General features: G+C 43.7%; 1 protein-coding gene across 1 annotated transcript; it reads left to right on the top strand.

Annotated features, from left to right (window-relative positions):
* Positions 1–1,868: 1,868 nt before the first annotated feature.
* On the top strand, positions 1,869–17,648 carry LOC309971789 (UPF0728 protein C10orf53 homolog; the record flags this gene model as incomplete). The annotated part of the gene is made up of 4 exons (XM_082855170.1): positions 1,869–1,898; positions 8,434–8,497; positions 16,810–16,929; positions 17,584–17,648. 4 exons carry the CDS (start codon positions 1,869–1,871, stop codon positions 17,646–17,648), a joined length of 279 nt encoding a protein of 92 aa, XP_082711296.1.
* Between the last annotated feature and the right edge of the window lie 1,045 nt (positions 17,649–18,693).

Below are 18,693 nucleotides of genomic sequence, written 5' to 3'. Positions count from 1 at the left end.
GAGTGACCTGCCCCGAGACACACAGGCCTGTAAGCACTAACCCATCCCCCAACATACACACACACACACACACACACACACACACACACACACACACACACACACACTCACACACAGAGCACAAGTTAATTTAAAATATAATGATCTGGGCCTGCAGACACATTTCTCCTTTTGCCTCCCGGAAGCAGCCTTCCACTGAGTTCAGAAAATCTGGTCCAGCTAGTCTAAAAGGGAAAAGAAATGGTCTACCATTGCCCTGGAGTAGCTGCTGCTCCCTGCTTTCCCCGGGGACGTGGCAGGGACCACTTCCCCAGGGATCCTGCCACTTGCATTTTTTCTGGTTGCATTCCCACCCGCCTTCACAAGAAACATGCCCTGATAGGTGATCTGTCTCTTAGTGGAGAGAGGGATGCTTCGGGGGTTTTCTGCTGCTGTTGTTTATTTGTTTTGTTCTGTTCATTCTTAAGAGAGGCTTTTAAGAAAACCACTGTGACGTTAATTTCAGATCTCAGCGGCCTAAGCAGGGCACCCTTGGACAGCTGGGCTCCTTTATGTGGAGGATGTTATCTAGGGATTCTGCCTAAAAATTCGTGTGGAGGAGCCCAGAGCAGGGCTCTCCGCTGGCCTGGGGGCTGAGGGCACAGCTGGCAGAGAGAGGGGTTGGGAGAAGGGAATGGCCACATGAAGAGCCAGCCCTGACAGAGGGGCAGACAGTCCACAGAGCCGAGGTGAGATTGTCTGGGGAGGCTGTGATTGTGGAGGAGATGTGAGAGGCACTTTCTGCTGGGGCATACTTTTATGGGAAAGCAACCAGAAAAATCAAAACTGCAAAAAGCTGAGGCAGCCTGCCTCTGTCCAGAGGAGGTGCAGAACTGGGCTCCCACCACACTGAGTTCTGCCATGCTCCCTGCGGGGTTTTCTGGAAAAGCCTCCCTGCCCCTGCCCATCCTGCTCTGTATCACTCTGAGCCCTCCACACTGGCCCAGGGACCCTGCACGTGTCCCTTCTTCAGACCACTGCGCCACCTCTCTGCACTTTGACCTGTATGGAAGCCGGCAGGGCTGAGATGGGATGGGCATTTTAACTTTTACTGGGCTCTTTGTAACACAAACAGCCCAATGTAGTGAATTCCTTAAACCCCTGGTTTTAGATTGCAGATTTCTATTGGATGATCTGGGAGATTCTGGCACTGCCCTTCAAAATTATTGGTCTATAGGTCCATGCTCCTTCCCTCACACGTCCACCTTCCTGCTCCCCCTGGAAAGATGCAGCCCAAGAGTTCTGGGAATGTTTGGGGAACTGCTGTCCACCTGCTGTAGGTTGACCCAAAGCCACTTATCTGTTCTCATCAAATGACCACGGTGAAGATCCGAGTTCTCTTCTGGTTTCTCTCCATGGATTTCTGGGCAGGCAGAGAACTCTGGTTTGGGGGATCAGGCAGACCCACTGACCTTGGCCAAGAAACTTAAAAGCCCAGAGACTCAATTGCCTCCAACATCAAATGGGGAAAAGAGTGTCCCGGCCTTGTGAGGTTGTCAGGATTGTATATCACGTGTGTAAAGGGCTTTCCACAAGCAGGTGGGCACTGGTGCCTGCTGTCAGGATGATGTTACCCCAGCAGGCATTGTTCAAGTGATGTTTGTTTCAACCTTTCTACACTGATTTGACATAACCAAACTCATATCTGCCGTTCTCTGAGCATAGGGAAAGGAACCTGTCTCTGTGTATTCGGATATCAACCATGTGTGGATGGCAGACATTTGGCTGGAGGGAACACCTCCTCCCTCTGAGGAAGGGGCTGGAAGCTGGTCTTCCCCCTCCAAGAACTGGTGGGTGCACTGAGCCTTATGTAAAGGCAATGCTGAGCCATGGCCATGGGCATCTCTGTGGGGACCCTGGTAAAGGAGACTGTTCCAAGTGTCCCCAAAGGGATGGAAAATGAAACTTGGAGACAGACATTTGGGGGACAGTGATGCATAATAAAAATGTATGTGGCCACCTTACAATATTGCTAAGTTTCAAAATATATAAAGTTGATATTTGAGTTCTATTTTTATAAAATAGTTCTAGATTTATGGCGATATGTACATGTGTATTTATAGCCTTTCAATTTTAGGTTACAGTTTTGTGCTCTAAAGAAATATATGTATGACTAAAGAACTGTATATTGAAAGCACTATATTCAAATTATTTAAAGACTGTAAGTCTGTATTCAATAAAATGTAATGCCAAGAAAGATGGTGTTGGCTATTGTTTCTACCCAGAAATGCTATAAAAATTCTGTAGTAAATTCTGTGAGCTGGGTCAACAATTCATTCGCCTCTGAGGTCTGACAGCAGCAGTGGCAGATGTCTAAAAGACAGGGGTTGGGAGAGAAAAGGGGGGAAGGAACTTAGTCTTTCCTAGTGTGTGGCATGCCACCATGGGGTGGGGGTGAGGGTCAGAGAGGCTTCATGGGATGTTTGTGATCAGGTTGGCAGAAACCTGGGTGTAGAGATGGGTGTTTCCACTCAAGCCTGCACGAACACGCATAAGCAGAATGAAGTGGAGGGAAAAGCATCAAGCTCAGAGGTGGGATGCCTAAACTGGAGCCCCAGGTCTAGCTCTAGCTTGCTGTTAGAGACAGAGTGACTTTGGGGATGTCACTTTCACCTCTCTAGCCCTCAGTTCCCTCACCTGTAAAATGGGGATGTTGATATCAGCACTACCCATTTCCAGGGTTGTAGCAAGATGACAGAAGATGGTCACTGTTCGAAAACTTAGAAGTGATGTAAAAACTTAACATCCTTCCTGCAGGCTCACAGGTACATGTGCACAGAGGTTCCTGCACCCTGCACAGGTATATTCCCAGCTGCAACATCCCCTCCACAGCCCCAAGGATCCACAGAACCAGAACTGAGCTTCCTTCAAATAGAAGCCCAAATCGAACCTTAAAGTGTATGAATTTGTGTGACTGGGATGCAGAAAAGCATTATGCAAAAAGACAATGGCTAAGAATATTCCGGGAGCAATGGGGGGGATAGGAAGGAACAGGAGGAAAGTAATGTGGGTTTGCTCTTATTGATCACATATATCACACGTGGCCCCAAAATAACAAGATATAGGTGACAGAGAAGAGTACCAACAGGCAAGCCAACCCCCGACATGCAAAATAATGCCACCCCCTCCTTGTTGTCTCTGAAGGTCCTGAGAGGTAGCCATTGGTACATTCAGGAAAAAATGTAAGGAGGAGTCCTTCCTAGGTTCACAAGAGCAGCCATGAGTTTCCAAATTACTCCTAAGCAGTTCTTCTTGCGGGTAGAGAGAAAACCAGTACCTTGGTTTGCCTTTATAAATTCAGGCAGTCTCCCTGCTTTTATGCTTCTCTGAGTTTTCTTTCCAAAGAGGCCTCTTGAGTCTGCAGGATGAATAGTACGGCATCTGGGGGAAAAGCTGGCCTCACCTTTCTCAAAGCCCTGTTCTCCCTCATTCCCTAAGGACCAGCTCTCTCCTTGTTCTTTTCTTTCTGCTTCTTCCACCTCCTTGTGGGATTTCACTTTCTATTTCTGTTCCTTTTATATCGTTGGACCCCAGGATTCTGTCCTTGGTCTCCATTTCTTATATTTAAGGAGCCTGCAAAATGGCAGGCTGAGCTGGTACAGAAGGGCCCCTTCTGCCTATAAAAACATACACACAAAGAGGAAGGAAATTTTAAACATAGAGTCAAGTTCAAAAGAAAGAAAAGAAATCCCCACATTCCAGAAAAAAAAGGCTGTTCAAAACAGAGCAGTGAGTGGGAGCTAAAGGTATGTCGGACCAGACACAGACTCCAGTGGTTGACAGTGGGCTTTTCCACCCCTGCAAGTTGACAGGACGTAACCTCAGCCCAGCCACGGTGGGAGATACAGCTAAACACCCCTCACAAAACAGGAACCTCAGAGGGGTGTCCCAACACTTTTCTAAAAAGGACTAGAAACACTCTTCCCATCAGCCCAGGGGAGCATTAAGGAACCAGGCCATTCACTCAGGGCTGCAGATGGTGGAAAAAAGACATCCATGAGAAATCTAATTATAAGCTTATGCCCCATGTGGATGTAGAATCTGAATGTATACACCTTATCTGTAAAGTAGGAATTCCAAGCCAATAGTTTATTTAAATTGCCTGGGTTAGTCAGATCCGAAGGGCCTCAGCAGAATCAAGTATAAAACCACTCTCCACAACCCTGGACACACCAAACCCCCAGGGGGAAAACACTCCATTAAAAATGAGCTCACAGTCAAAAAATACAAACAGCACAAGAGATGGCTCACAGGAGGGAAAGCAGCGGATAAAAGAAACAGGTGAATAATATCACAAAGGCTGGAGAAAAGAGATGACTCAAAGAGAAGCCATGAAATAGATGTGTTTAACATTATAAAAAAATAAAAGTACAGGAGAGATACATATAGAAGTTCACAAAGGAGAGATTAGAGACAGTGGGGGGAAAGCACTATTCAAAGAGAAAATGGCTAAGAATATTACAAAATCCAGAAAACACACCATTCTAAAACTCATGGTCAAAAGAGATAATAATGGAAAATTGAAAATACTTAGAGCAGGATGATAATAAAGATACTTCATATCAAAACCTCTGGGATACAGCAAAAGCGATGCTTTGAGGGAAATTTATACTTACATCAGAAAAGAGGAAAGACTCAAGATTGATGAGCTAAGTGTAACTTTAAAAGTAAGAATAAAGGACCAAACAATAGACTCAAAGAAAGCAGAAGGAACAGTAAACTCAAAGAAAGTAATAAAGATAAAAACAGCTCTCAGTGAAAGAGAAAGCAAAAAACAATAGAGAAGCTAAATGAAGGAAAAGTTGACTCTTTGAAAAGACTAACAAAATAGACAAGTCTCTGGTAAAACCAATAAAATTAAAAGAGAAGGTCAGAAATAAATAATAATATGAATAAAAAGCTGACATAACTACAATAAAGTAGATGATAAAAGGATAACAAAAACACATCAACCACTTTATGGCAATAAATTTAAAAACAGATTAAAAACAGAAAAATTCTTAGAAAAATATAATTGACTAAAACTGATGTAAGAAGAAATAAAATTTCTGGATAGTCTTATAAATCTTAAACCAAAGTGATAATTTAAAGTCTTCCCACTCGGGGAAAAACGGGGGGTGTCAAGAACATTAAATTTTATAGACATGTTCTACCAAACATTCTAAGAAGTACTCATTTCAGTTGTATACAAAATAAATAAAGGGATATTCCGTCTTCTTCTATACTCCCTTATTTATTCTCTGAAGCCAGTGTAACTTTAATATCCAAACCAGACTAGGACATACAAAGAAAAACTACAGGCCCGGGCTTCCCTGGTGGCGCAGTGGTTGACAGTCCGCCTGCTGATGCAGGGGACACGGGTTCGTGCCCCGGTCCGGGAAGATCCCACATGCCGCGGAGCGGCTGGGCCCGTGAGCCATGGCCGCTGAGGCTGCGCGTCCGGAGCCTGTGCTCCGCAACGGGAGAGGCCACAGCAGTGAGAGGCCCACGTACCGGAAAAAAAAAAAAAAAAAACTACAGACCCATTTAACTCATGCACATATATCCAAAATTCCTAAATGAAATACTAGCAAACAAATTCTAACAGAATATAAAAGAAATAATACACCCATGATCAATTCAGGTTTATCTAAGAATGCAAAGTATTTTAATATTAGAAGATATCTAAATGTCATTTACTCATCAACAGCCTAAAGAATAAAAATAATAGGATCATTCTAATCATTAAAATACATTCAAAAAATTCAACAGTCATTCATAATTTTAAAAAACTCATAGTAAAATGGAATTAGAAAAGAACTTAGCTTGACAAAAATCTACAAAAACATACAATATACATCATCCTAAATAGGTAAATGTTGGAAATGTTTTCTATCTTTAAAATCAGGGTAAGGGGACTTCCCTGGCGGTCCAGTGGTTAAGAATCTGCCTTCCAATGCAGGGGACCCGGGTTTAATCCCTGGTCGGGGAACTGAGATCCCACATGTGCGGGGCAACTAAGCCCATGCACTCTAGAGCCCGCGCGCCACAACTAGAGAGAAGCCCGCGTGCCGCAGCTAAGACCCGACACAGCCAAAAATAAATAAATAAATATTTAAAAAATAAAACTAAAATAAAATCAGGGTAAGGAGACGATAGGCAGTATTATCACTTCTATTCTTCATTCCACTAGAGGTTCTAGCCTGCCCAATAAGAAGGAAAAAAGAAAGGCTTACTCAAGTAAATAAAATTATCATTGTTTGTAGACAATATGATTGTCTACATAGAAAACTCAAAAGAATCTACAATTAATAGAAATCATAAGAAACGGTCAAGGTAGCTTATATAAAATCAATATATAAAAGTCATCTTCATTTTATACAGCAATAAAATCACAATGTCAAATACACAACTTAACAATAGAAACTTGCAATAAGTTTAACAAAAGACATGCAGAGCCATGCACAGATAATAATAAACTATACTTAAAGACATTGAAGAAGATCTAAATAAAGGAGAGGTATTTCAATATAATAAATAGGAAGGCGTCAGAAAGATTCAGTTTTCCCCAAATCGATTTCTAGATTCAATGCAACTCCGGCGAAATTCTCAATGGGTGAACTTCTGTTTCTGATAACGGTAGAGAAGTTTAATTCAGACTATGCTTCCTACATAAGACATCTTTAAAAATCTGTCACATATGTTTTTTTAACTCTTCTTGAAAATCAAGAAAAGAGCTAACTGGATTAAGATCAGGAAGAGGATGAGAGTAAGCATAGCACTGGAGATACTTTTTCTCTGGAACTATCTAGTGATATTGAATAGGCAACCTAGAAGATGAGATGCAATTTGGAGTTTGCAGAGTTAGGCTTAACAAAAATTGGAGTCTAACACCACCAAGGGGGGGAAGCCTGGTAATCTACAATCCTCATTGGGCTAGGATCCAAAAAGACTGCACCACAGAAATGAGGAAAAAATATAAATAAACCAACCTCCACATGGACTGCAGCCCAGTTTCAGGCCATCTGGATGGCTCAGAAAATCTCAAGTCCTGAAATTGTATTAAGATGATCCTGGGTTGCTGGTGCCACCAGGACCTGGCAAGAAGTGAAAAATAAAGTCATCTATAGAGGAAAATAACATCTTTCTTGGCCTCAACTTATTTCCACAAATAATTTTTCTAGTACAATGTCCAGTACACAATTAAAGGAAACCAAGCACTCTAGGAGACAAGACAAAATGACAGAAACTAGCAGAAATAACAACAGAAACAGACACACGGGGTCTCTAGAGAATGGAATTCCCAAACACAGACTATAAAACAGTATTTTTACTATGATCAAGAAGATAAAACCAAACTGAAAAACTTGGCAAGAAACTGAACTCTATAAAAAGTGGCACAGCAAATTTGAAAAGGGACGAAACTAAAATTCTTGAATTGAAAAATAAATAACTGAAATAACCAGATTAATGGTTTTGATAGTATTTAAGATACAACTGCAGAAAAATTAGTAAAATGGATTACAGGTAAAAATGAATGAATGAATCAATCAATCAATCAGTCCATGAATACACACATACATACAATCCCAAAAGAAGCACGGAAGAAAGAAAGAGAGAAAAACGCAGGAGAGAAGAGACTGTGCGAAGAATACAGCAGGAATACAGTGAGAATACATTGAGAAAGTCTTACGTGCATTTAACTGGGGTCCCTGAAAAGTGAGAAAATGGGACAGAAGCAATATGTGAAGAGATAATGGCTCAAAATTTTCCGAAAACAGGTGAAGGATTTAAATTCAAAGTTTTAAGTGTCCCAACGAACCCCAGGCAGGATCAATAAAAAGACATCTATGCAAACCTTACAAAGGTTTCCAATCCATGCTACACGCCTGACTTGCCTGGGAAGCTTACTTGGCACCTCTGACGCTCAGTTTTGTAAATACAAATTACAGCCTATTTCATAGAAACGGTAAAATGATTAAACGAGATAACACGGAAGGTGCTTAGCTTGTCGCCTGACACATACTTTCTGTAACTAGCTGTAAACGTTGGCTATTGTTGTTATTTATCATTAACACTTGCCGTACCAAGTTGAAATTCCGTGTTTACCGGGCTGCGCCAGTGACGAGAGCCAGTGGCCTTTTTGCACCCCAGCAGAGGGCACACAGTAGTTGGTGCAAGCATTCAAGAAGGGAGACTCCTCACCCCCAGTCCCTACGCCAGGCACTTGGCAGAGGACTTGGGGTGCAGGGGATCTTCAAGCTCCACGCCCACCCTTCGCGGCCCTGCCCATCCACGCACGACCACGCCCATTCCCAAGGGCCTGAAAAACAGTTGCCTAGCAGCGTGTACTGCCCCGTAACCCCGGCAGGAGGCCCGGCCACGCCCAGGAACGCGTTGGTCATCATGCCCTAGGGGCCGTACAGCTCAATCGGCCTGTCAGTGGAGCACCGCACCTACCTCTTGGAGGGCCTGCTAGGTAGGCAGCTGAGCGCCGAAGGGCCACCCAGTTGAGTGCGCCCAGGTACACCGCAACCTCTGAGCATCTGTGCAGGCTGTGCCCTCTGCCTAGACTTCCTTCATTCCTCAGACCTAGACCGAGTGCCACTTCCTCTGGAAAGTCGGCCCTAAGCCCCACAGCTGCAGGATGTTTTAGCATCTTCTTCTGGCTTCTGCTGCCTCCATATTAGAGCAGGAAGAAACATACACTGTGAGCCCATTGGGTGCTGGGTAGTAAATGCAAATTACCTGGATAGAAAATATTACATACCCTGCTTTACACATTGGGAAACTGAGAAGCAGGAATATTAAGTGACTTTTCCAAGGTACGTGGCTGAAAAATGACAGAGAGTCTGTCCCTTGATCATCCATTCATGCAACAAACCTTCACTGAGAAAGTAATATGTGTTGGACACTCTTCCAGGTACTGGGGACACACAGGTGAACATGATACATGTCCTTGAAGTGACTGTGTCATTGTTGACTGCTAACTGACAGCTGTGCCAAGGGTCTGACACAGGAGCGTAATCATAGTGGGACCTGCCACTGGCAGGAGGGGAGAGGACAGAGATCTGGAAAGGTTTACTTGCCTGAATTACATCTGAGTTGAGCTTTAAAGAATGAGGAGAAGCTAACCAGGTAAAGGAAGAAAGAGCACTCCAGGTAGGGGGACTAATATCTGCAAAGGCTGGAAGCATGAACAAATGACCTATGTATTTGTTGAACTGATGGGAAGATGAGGCTAGAGAGGTGGACAGGGGCCAGATCCTGCAGGGCTGTGTAGTATTAGGCAGGGGAAAGAAACTGTGGCTGCTGTGAGTAGAACAGATTAGAGGGCGCCAAGAACGGAAGCAGGGAGACAAGGGACGGTTGTGGTGGTCCAGGGGAGAGATGATAGTAGCTTGGACCAGGACAGCCTTAAAGGGGTGGTGGATTAAAGTAAAAGTAACAGTACTCCCTAAGAGGATGGAGATGGGAGGCGAGGTTCAGGGGGCTGTGCTCCAGATCCAGTCAGTGTCTGGCTAGAAAACCCTAGAGTTTACAAAAACACTGTTTGAACTAATTTAAAAAATCAGCACAGTTTAACTATACAAAATCAACACACAGGACTTCCCTGGTGGCGCAGCGGTTAAGAATCCTCCTTCCAATGCAGGGGACACGGGTTCAAGCCTTGGTTCGGGAAGATCCCACATGCCGCGGAGCAACTAAGCCCGTGAATGACAACTGCTGAGCCTGCGTGCCTACAGCCCGTGCTCCACAACAAAGAGTAGCCCCCGCTCACCACAACTAAAGCCCACGCACAGCAACGAAGACCCAATGCAGCCAAAAAGTAATTAATTAATTTAAAAATATCAACACACAAAAATCAATTGTAATTCTGTAACTAACAATGAACCATCTCAAAAGGAAGTTAAAAATTCCATTTACAATAGCATCTAAAAGAACAAAACACATATGAACAGATCTAACCAAGGAGGTGCAAATCTTAAACACTGAAAACTACAAAAATTGCTAAAAGAAATCAAAGAAAAGCTAAGTAAATGGAAAAATATACCATGTGCATGGATTGAAAGACTTAATATTGTTAAGATGACAATACCTCCCAAAGCAGTATGCAGATGCAATGCAATTCCTATCAAAATCTCAATGGTGGTGTTTTTGCAGAAATGGAAAAACTCATCCTAAAATTCATAGGTAATTTCAAGGGACTGAGACTAGCCCAAACAATCTCAAGAAAGAACAAAGTTGGAGGTATCACACTTGCTGATTTCATAACTTACTCAAAGTTATAGTAATCAAAATAGTGTGGTACTGTCATAAGGATAAATATATAGACCAATGGAATAGAATTGAGAGTCTAGAAGTAAACCATCACCTTTATAGTCAATTGACTTTTGTCGTGAGAGTCAGGACTGCTCAATGCGTTAAGAACATTCTCTTTAACAATTTGTCCTGGGGAAAGTGGATATCTACATGAATATCTTTTGAATGAAGTTAGACCCTTATACCATATATAAAAATTAACTCGAAATTGATCAGAGGTCTAAATTTAGAAACTAAAAAACTCTTAGAAGGAAACATAGGGGCAATTCTGAATGACCTTAGATTTGGCAAGTATGTCTTGAACACAAAAAGCATAGGCAACAAAACAAAAATCAGAACAACTGAAATTCATTACAGTTAAAAACTTTTGTGCATCGAAGGACACTACTAAAAAAGTGAAAAGACAATCTATAGAATGGGAGAAAAGATTTGCAAATCACATATCTGCAGTCAGGACCTCTCATTGTCATTGGGATGCTTAATAGGCATCTCGGACCAATATGTCCAAAATATCTAAACCAGACTCCTAATACTCACCAGTCCCTCCTGCATTTTTTCCATCTCAGTTCATAGCAGTGCCATTCTTTCACTTACTCAAGCCAAAAACCTTGCAGGCATCTTTCTCTACTCTCTTTCCCTCACACACCCCATCTAGTCTAGCAGCACATTCTGTTGGCTCTATCTTCAAAGTATCCCGACAGAATTCAACCATGCCTTAACCTCCCTGCCACCACCCTCGGTCTCTTTGTCCAAGCCACCGTCAGTCATCTCTTGCTTGGATCACCGCCCTGGCTTTCTCACTGAGCCCCCTGCGACCACCTTGTCCCCTGCAGTATGTTCTCAAAGCCAGGTGATGCCATTAAACCTGAGTCAGAGCATGGCCCTTGCCTCCGAGAACATTCTGGTTGCTCCTACAGTGGCCTGCCAGGCTCCTGATGACTTCCCTGACCTCATCTCCCCCTGTTGCTACTTACCTTCTCGGACCAGGGCTCGAACCCGTGTCCCCTGCATTGGCAGGCAGATTCTTAACCACTGCGCCACCAGGGAAGTCCCTGGTCTTTTCTCTTTACTCTCTCAGCCTTCAGGTCTTTCTCAAAAGTCACCTTCACAGACAGGTCTTCCTTGAGCATCTCCATTGACAATGTCGACACTTTCCTCAGTCTCCCTCTTCCTTATCTCCCTTCCCTCCTCTTTTATTTCTTCCTAGCACTCATTGGTATCCAACATAACATATATTTCACCTATTTCTCTTGTTATCCTTCTCTCCTACCGGGATGAATGCTTCAGGGGCTCAGCGATTCTTGTCTGTTCTGTTCTCTGCTCTGTCCCAGGGTCTGGAACTGTGCCTGGCATATCTGGAGGACTGATAAATACTAGTTAAAATGAACCTGCGTGGAGCGAACGCTGGAACCACAGAAGGTGAGACTGGAAGAAGCAAGGAAAGTCAGAACCAGGCAGACCACAGGACATGGGCAGTGGTCCCTCTGAGGGCTGCAACGGTAGCAGAGAATCTGGAGGTACAGAAGGCAAGTGAGATGAGTTCAAGAAGAAAATAGCTAATAGGCACCAAACTGTTAGCAGGAGTTATCTCTAGAAAAAGATAAATCCATGGTTGATGAAGGACATAGAGTGTTCCCAAAGACCTGTGATGGGAGGGGAAGTTGGCACAGTAACTTTGGGGGGCAACCTGGCAGTGTCTTAAAATTTAACTGTATACTGTAGAATCCAGCTACTCCATTTCTCAGTTTCATAAATATATAAACACTCGCACATGTACATGGAAACATGCCCATGAAGATTTTCTGCATTCCTTGGTCATCTTGAAAAATTGGAAACGACCGGAAAAAGGAATGACTGGATATATTGCAGTACATCTGTCACATGAAACGCAACACGGCAGATCTGTGTGTACTGATGGGGCTGGATTGCCACAGCCATTGTGTTAAAGGAATAAAGCATATTCCGGAATTTTATGCACACTATGATCTCACTTCCACTGAAAAAGACAAAAGGAGGGGGAGGGGAAGAATTATAGGCGATTTTTAAATCTGTGTCCTTTTCTGTAATTTTTAAGGTTTTTAAGAACTCATCAGTCTGCACTACATTTATAATCTGATAAAGTTTTAGAGTTTAAAATATGTTTTTACCAGCACAAGTGTTTTAAGAAGCAAGAAAGGAGATAGATCAGAGTATGAATCTGCTGGAAGGGTGGGGGAGAACTGGGTGAGCCACTGAATGTGCTAATGGGTCTTCGCCTCTGACGATGCAAGTTCAGGAGAAGGTGGGCAGAGGCTCCAACTGCAGGAGGTAAAGGAGTGGTAGAGATGAGGAAATAAAGAGCCCAGGCAGCTCTTCCCACAGTAGGGGAGGGGAAGGCGTATGTTAAGAGGATCAAGGGGAGAATTTTTATGATTGAAGGAGACTTGAGTATTGCAAGGTATCAGCAGGTGGTTGATTTTTAAAGTTAGCTTTGTATCTCCCTGAATGGTAGTTCATATAATACTGGCAGCCAACATTTACTGAGGGCTGGTGACAAATGCCGGGGTGTTAACAGAAGCAAAGCAGGGAGCATCTGCTCCCCTTTCTCTGTTCAACACTCCCCCCATCATTTTAGACCCAACTAACATCACACCAAGCACAGAGTGGTGCATTTGCAGGCTCTCATTTGTAAAATCTGCCTCTGAGTTCTGTGCATTTCTTTAAAAATCATAGCCCTTTTATCATTTCCCGAAACCCTGCTGGCTTTGGAAATATGCCTGATCTCTCCTGAATTTACCATGCCTTAAGCAATCTGAAAAGTTTATTTCTTTCTTTATTACCCATGAATTATAATAGCTTAGCAAAAGTGTCCTGACTATGGCCTCAATACTGATGAAATTAAACTAACTAATGCTGAACAAGAAGTGTTAATTTCCCTCGCCATGGTTGTGCCTTGCCTGCTGTACTTAAGTCTGCCAAATGACCTGCTAAAAAGGAAAAGACTCATAAGAATAGAATCCATCCTTATTTAGTTAAGTTGCTCTGTGTACCATCCTCCTGTCCCTAGCTATGCATTAGCTACACACGTTAATAGTCATTGGCTTTGCATCTGTGCCGAGCAGAGGAGGGGGAGATGCCTGTCTGTTTGCCTTGACTTCCTAACCAGGAACATGTAAATCATTTGCAGGTGGCACACGATGCCACCAGTACTGAGAAGAAGGAGGCTTTTCCATAACCCTCCAGTTCACCCAGATCCCCCTTGAAGAATGAGATGCCACTTCAAAGAGTCAGGTTTTCCGCGGGTGGCCTTACAGCTTCTGGTTGATTTATGCTGGAGTTTAGCCACTGCCTTTGCAAAGACTTTGTTGCATGGAGTATATTTATCTGACCTTTCTTTGAATAGACAACCCATAGCAGCTCATAGGAAAAAAATGTGTCCTCCATATAGAGAGGTGGCATTTGGATGAGCTGCAGGAATTCTGGTGTTTCTCCGAGTTTGATCCCTTAAGCCTGCACTGGCCGCCCTGCAGCTGGGCTCAACACATCCTGGAGTGGTGAGAAGGGGACAGGCATCCTGAGGATGAGTAGATGAAGTAGACTCAGAGGTGGCTTATCGCTTTAATAAGACTCAGATTTACGTCACTCAGGGTCCAAAAGAGTCGTTGGAGGTGCCCAGCGCCATTAGGAGCTTGTTTATTCAACAAGCTGTCTTAACACCAGGCCCGGGGTGGGGTGGGGGGGAGGATGGACTGTGGTCAGTGAAGGAGACACGGGGCTTTGTAAGGCAAAATGAGGACTGACATGCTCTGATGAGGAGGATTTCTTCCTGTGGGACTTCATTTGCTCAGATGTTGAGGCATATTCCCATTTTTGGCACTGCCGCCACCTCCATAGGGTGGGTTATTCGGTGGATTAAACCCTATTTCTTAGGTAAACCTTGCCACGAAATAGTGCTGCTGTTCTCATAAAACAAACCCCAAACGCAGATGTGACATGAGGCTTGGTGAGATGTGCTCTGCAGGGAAAGGGCCATAGCAGGCTGTGGGGTACACACCTTCCCGGGTCTCCTTCTACAGAGCCCCTCCTCCCTTACACTCCCGGTCACAAGGACCAGCCCCAGGTGGAACCTGCACCCCTTCTCTCCAGAACCCCCAGGATTTAGAGAAGCTGGTATTATGTGTTATCAGAATAGAGGTAGCACCTTGCCCCCAGAGGTGGGGTGTAAGGTGGGCATGGAGAAGCTGTTTTGTTCCTGATTTCTCCCAATCAAATTGAAGTACATGTCCCAGGAGCGTCTTCAGTCAATGCAAAGCCAAGGTCATGGAGGCCAAATCGCCTCCTACCTACCAGCTTGCAGCTTTTCCCTCTCTGGCTATAACTCCCCTCTCCAGAGGGGGCGCTGCTGGGGGAGTATCTGATCCCCAGAAATCTCTGCCCACAGACTGCCTTCATGCCTCCCTGGACGATTCACTGGCCATTCCAAACTGGGTGGACTGCTTCATTTAAACAAGTCACTGGTCCAAACTGAGTGCCTTCCTCTAAAGATGTTTAAGAACAAGACACTTAAATAGGATACAATAACATAAATATGCCAAAGAAAAAGATGCCGGTGTTCTGTAGAGAGAGGTGTTAGCAGCAGTCACAGGGACAATTAGGGCCACCACTGGGTACCCAAGGAGACTATCTTGTTAATGGAGATCCTCGCTGAGTTGCTTTTTGAAGTTCCTTTCCAGAAGTGAAATTAAAATCACGCAATTAAAATGTTCACAGTTGGGGCTGGATGTTCTTGAACTGATTGAAAGAGAAGAAGTGGACATGGCAACATTTTGAAACAGCAATTGTCTCTGTAATTAAATGCAATTAACTGACATAGCTGTCTGCTTTTCTCCACATAGGACTGATTGAAATGCTAAGACTTTAAAAAACATGCCCACCATCTGATTTCTCTTTCCATTCTAACCACAATTCTCACCAACGAATGAAGACTGCCAAAGGTGGTGATCTAGTGAACCAACCCTAACACTGAGGTTATAGGGTGAACATATCAGGAAACGTGGGGAGAAATGTGTTGGAGAAAACAGAGCTCCAGGCTGTCCCATGCACATCATTTCTCCTAAACCCATATAGCCTTGCATTTCCACAATAGAGAATAAATCTAACAATTTTCCCATAGCTGATCTCTTGGAAAGGAGCTGTTGAATGTAAGTAATAACCAAAATGCAGATTCCAAAGGGGAGAATAAAACTTTAGTCCATTAGCTTTAAAAAAATTTTTTCCCTGATTTTTATAGAAAATCTAGAATATGCTAAAAGAATTTTTTTAAGTTTCTCATAATCTCACCACAGAGGGATAATCACTGGATATTTTCTTTTTTCCTAATATATACACATGAATTGCACCGAATACATATTTTTATTTATTGATTGATTGATTTAGGCTGCACTGGATCTTCATTGCTGTGCGCGGGCTTTCTCTAGCTGCAGTGAGCAAGGGCTACTCTTCATTGAGGTGCACATGCTTCTCATTACAGTGACTTCTCTTGTGGCAGAGCACGGGCTCTAGGAGTACAAGCTCAGTAGTTGTGGCGCGTGGGCTCTTGAGCGCACTGGCTTTGGTAGTTGTATTGCACGGGCTTAGTTGCTCCGCAGCACATGGGATCTTCCCAGACCAGGGATCAAACCCGTGTCCCCTGCATTGGCAGGTGGATTCTTAACCATTGGACCACCAGGGAAGTCCCTGAATACACATTTTAATATATATTATACACGTACCCTGATTTTTTGCTTATATTACAAATATTTTTCTTGCTATTAAAAATTTATAAACATTTTTGAAATGTCCAAATAAAATCTCATCATATGCATTTGCCACCATTTACTTGACCATCTTCTTATTATTGGGCATGTAAGTTATTCACAGTATTTTGCTATTATAATAGTACAGAAAGGAATATCTTGTTGCAAAAGTCTGCCTTGTTGCAAAAGTCTGTATTTCTGATTTTTTCCTTAGGGAGCTTTCTTATAAGTGCAATTTCCTGGGCCAGAGATTAGAATCATTTTTTAATTCTAATTTTTGTGAGGCATTTGAGGCTTTTGGTATGTACTTCCAAACTGCCCTCTAGAAAGGTGACCAGTTTATATTTCCATCATCAGGGTAAGACTTTACCTAATTCTGTATATCCCCTCCAACACTGAGCATCACCTCGATAAGAAAGGCTCAAAACTATTCCTAGAGAAAGCTCATATTTTCACTGATCATATGGCTCTGGGGCAAATCACAACCAAAACCAAAATTTTTCAGGTCTCTGGCTGTGCTTCCCAGCAAAGAGGAGGACACATCGGGGCCAGTACCAGGTGGGCACCCACCAGGGATGTTGAGTTACAGCCATGAACAACTGGAGAGCAGACCAGTCGCTGCCATCCATGAAGACACCTGCATATCAGGTTCATCTGTCCCCGTGGCACCCACATCCTTCCCCATCTTTTCCAGCTGTGTTGGCTAAAGATGGACACCAGGCCATCCTAGAGAAGATAGAAGACTGGAATGTGGTGGAACTCGTGGTGAATGGAGAAGTTGTCTTCCACTGCAACATCAAAGACTTGGAGTTTGGTAAACCCTTCCCACCAGCATTTTGCCTTCTCTGGGGCATTTCCATTTCTAGTTGAAGTGGTCGATGTGTCCTGCCCATATTCAAATTGGGTTTCTTTCTGAGTTTTAAATTCTTACTCTAAGCCCCATGCTCTGTGGCACATGAATGAGCGCATCCTAAACCATACACAGTAAAGTGCTTGACGCTCTGGGCTTCTTCCCAGAACACTGGAAACAGAAGAGGGATGGAAAGAAAATGAAGTTTTAGCTCTAGACGTCAAATGGGACTGTGCAAATTTAGGGAGAATAGGTTGTTTAGTAGTTTTTCATTTTAATATTGTGTGTTTTATTATTATTTACCTTGAAAATGGTTTTTGTTCTGTTTGATTATTCTATCTAGGCTAGCTAAGACGATCAGAGTTGATATGCCGGCAGTGTATGGCATCATCAGCTACGTTCTATGGATTTCTTTGCCTCAGAGAGCTTCTGGCTCAGCAGGCTGGCATCATGCATGCCTCACTGTATGCTCAATGTAAAAGCTTTCCCAATCCACTAATACTCTACAAAGACTGGGACCTTTGGAAATGCTCTCCTAGTGGAAGCCGTATGTTTGTCTTATATGACATGACATGGTATATAAAGCTGGCTAAAAGAAAATTATACCTATTTCCCTAGGAGGCGATGGTAAACTAGACCCACGGTGCAAAGAGGCCAGGAGAGCTGTACTAAATGCCTACTGATCTCTTCATTGGAACAGGCATCTGAAGTCAGCAGAAGAGCAGGTGCCTCCCGCCATTCTGCAGTACAAGCAAAAGCGGCCATTCCGGGCCGTGGATGCTGGGCTCAGGCAAGGCAACACACCCTGTCCTTCAGCCTGCACAGCCAGGTTTCTCACCCGGCTGCAAGGAAACGGGGCCTGCAAAAGTAATAAGACCACACCATCTGCAGCATCTCTCAATCTCAACCCATAGGGAGAGCCCTCCAATATCAGGTACACATTGAGCTTGAAGGAAATAAAATGCAATCTAATAACAAAGCGCCATCCCTTGCTAATAACGCAAAGTTGCCAGAAGCATCAGAGATTCCACTGTATAGCAGTGAAGAGCTAGGAAGAGGTAGAATTAAGGATAAGGCAGGAGGGGGATGGTGGGAGGGAGAATAGTGGGCTTTGAAAATCTGAACCGGGAGTTAATGTCAGTATTTGGAAACCTGCCTATTCTTACAGGTTTACTTCTTGCTCCCAACAAAACAATATTTAACATTGTAACATATAATTACCTAACGACAAATCTTCATTTATTTTCTTTCAAATAAATCTTTATTTATTTTCCAGATCACAAGAAAATGATCTGCCTTCTTTTGCATTAGCCAATCCAACAGGCTGGTCTGACGAGGGCCCGAAAGAGGCCGGGACAGAAGGGGAAAGTGGCTCCCTGTCTCACTTGGAGGAAAACACAGCCAGCGGAGTTTAAAAAGGGTTTTAGCTGTGGTCAGTGTCAACCTCAGCCATGTCAAAATGACGTTCATTTTCTTTTCAGGATCTTTGCACCAAACTGTAGCATGCATTCTTAGCTGTAGAGTAAAGGAGAGGGGAGAAATGCAGATATTGATCTAATGATGTTAACCGTGAGGTCATGGTAAGAAGGCATCACAGAAGAAAGCTGGATTCCTTCACAGAAGACTCCGGGCGCTGTGTTGAAAGAGAAGGGCTTGCAGGGCCTGTGACAGGCAGCGGCTGGCTCTGGGTCCACAGCCCGCAGGGATGTGGGGCCACCCTGCTCCCTG

The sequence above is a fragment of the Leucopleurus acutus genome (assembly GCF_964270905.1).
Source record: "Leucopleurus acutus genome assembly, chromosome: 14".
In the NCBI taxonomy this organism is placed as follows: Eukaryota; Metazoa; Chordata; class Mammalia; order Artiodactyla; family Delphinidae; genus Leucopleurus; species Leucopleurus acutus.
Note: the sequence above shows the minus strand (reverse complement) of the source record. Positions and strands in the feature narration are given on the sequence as shown.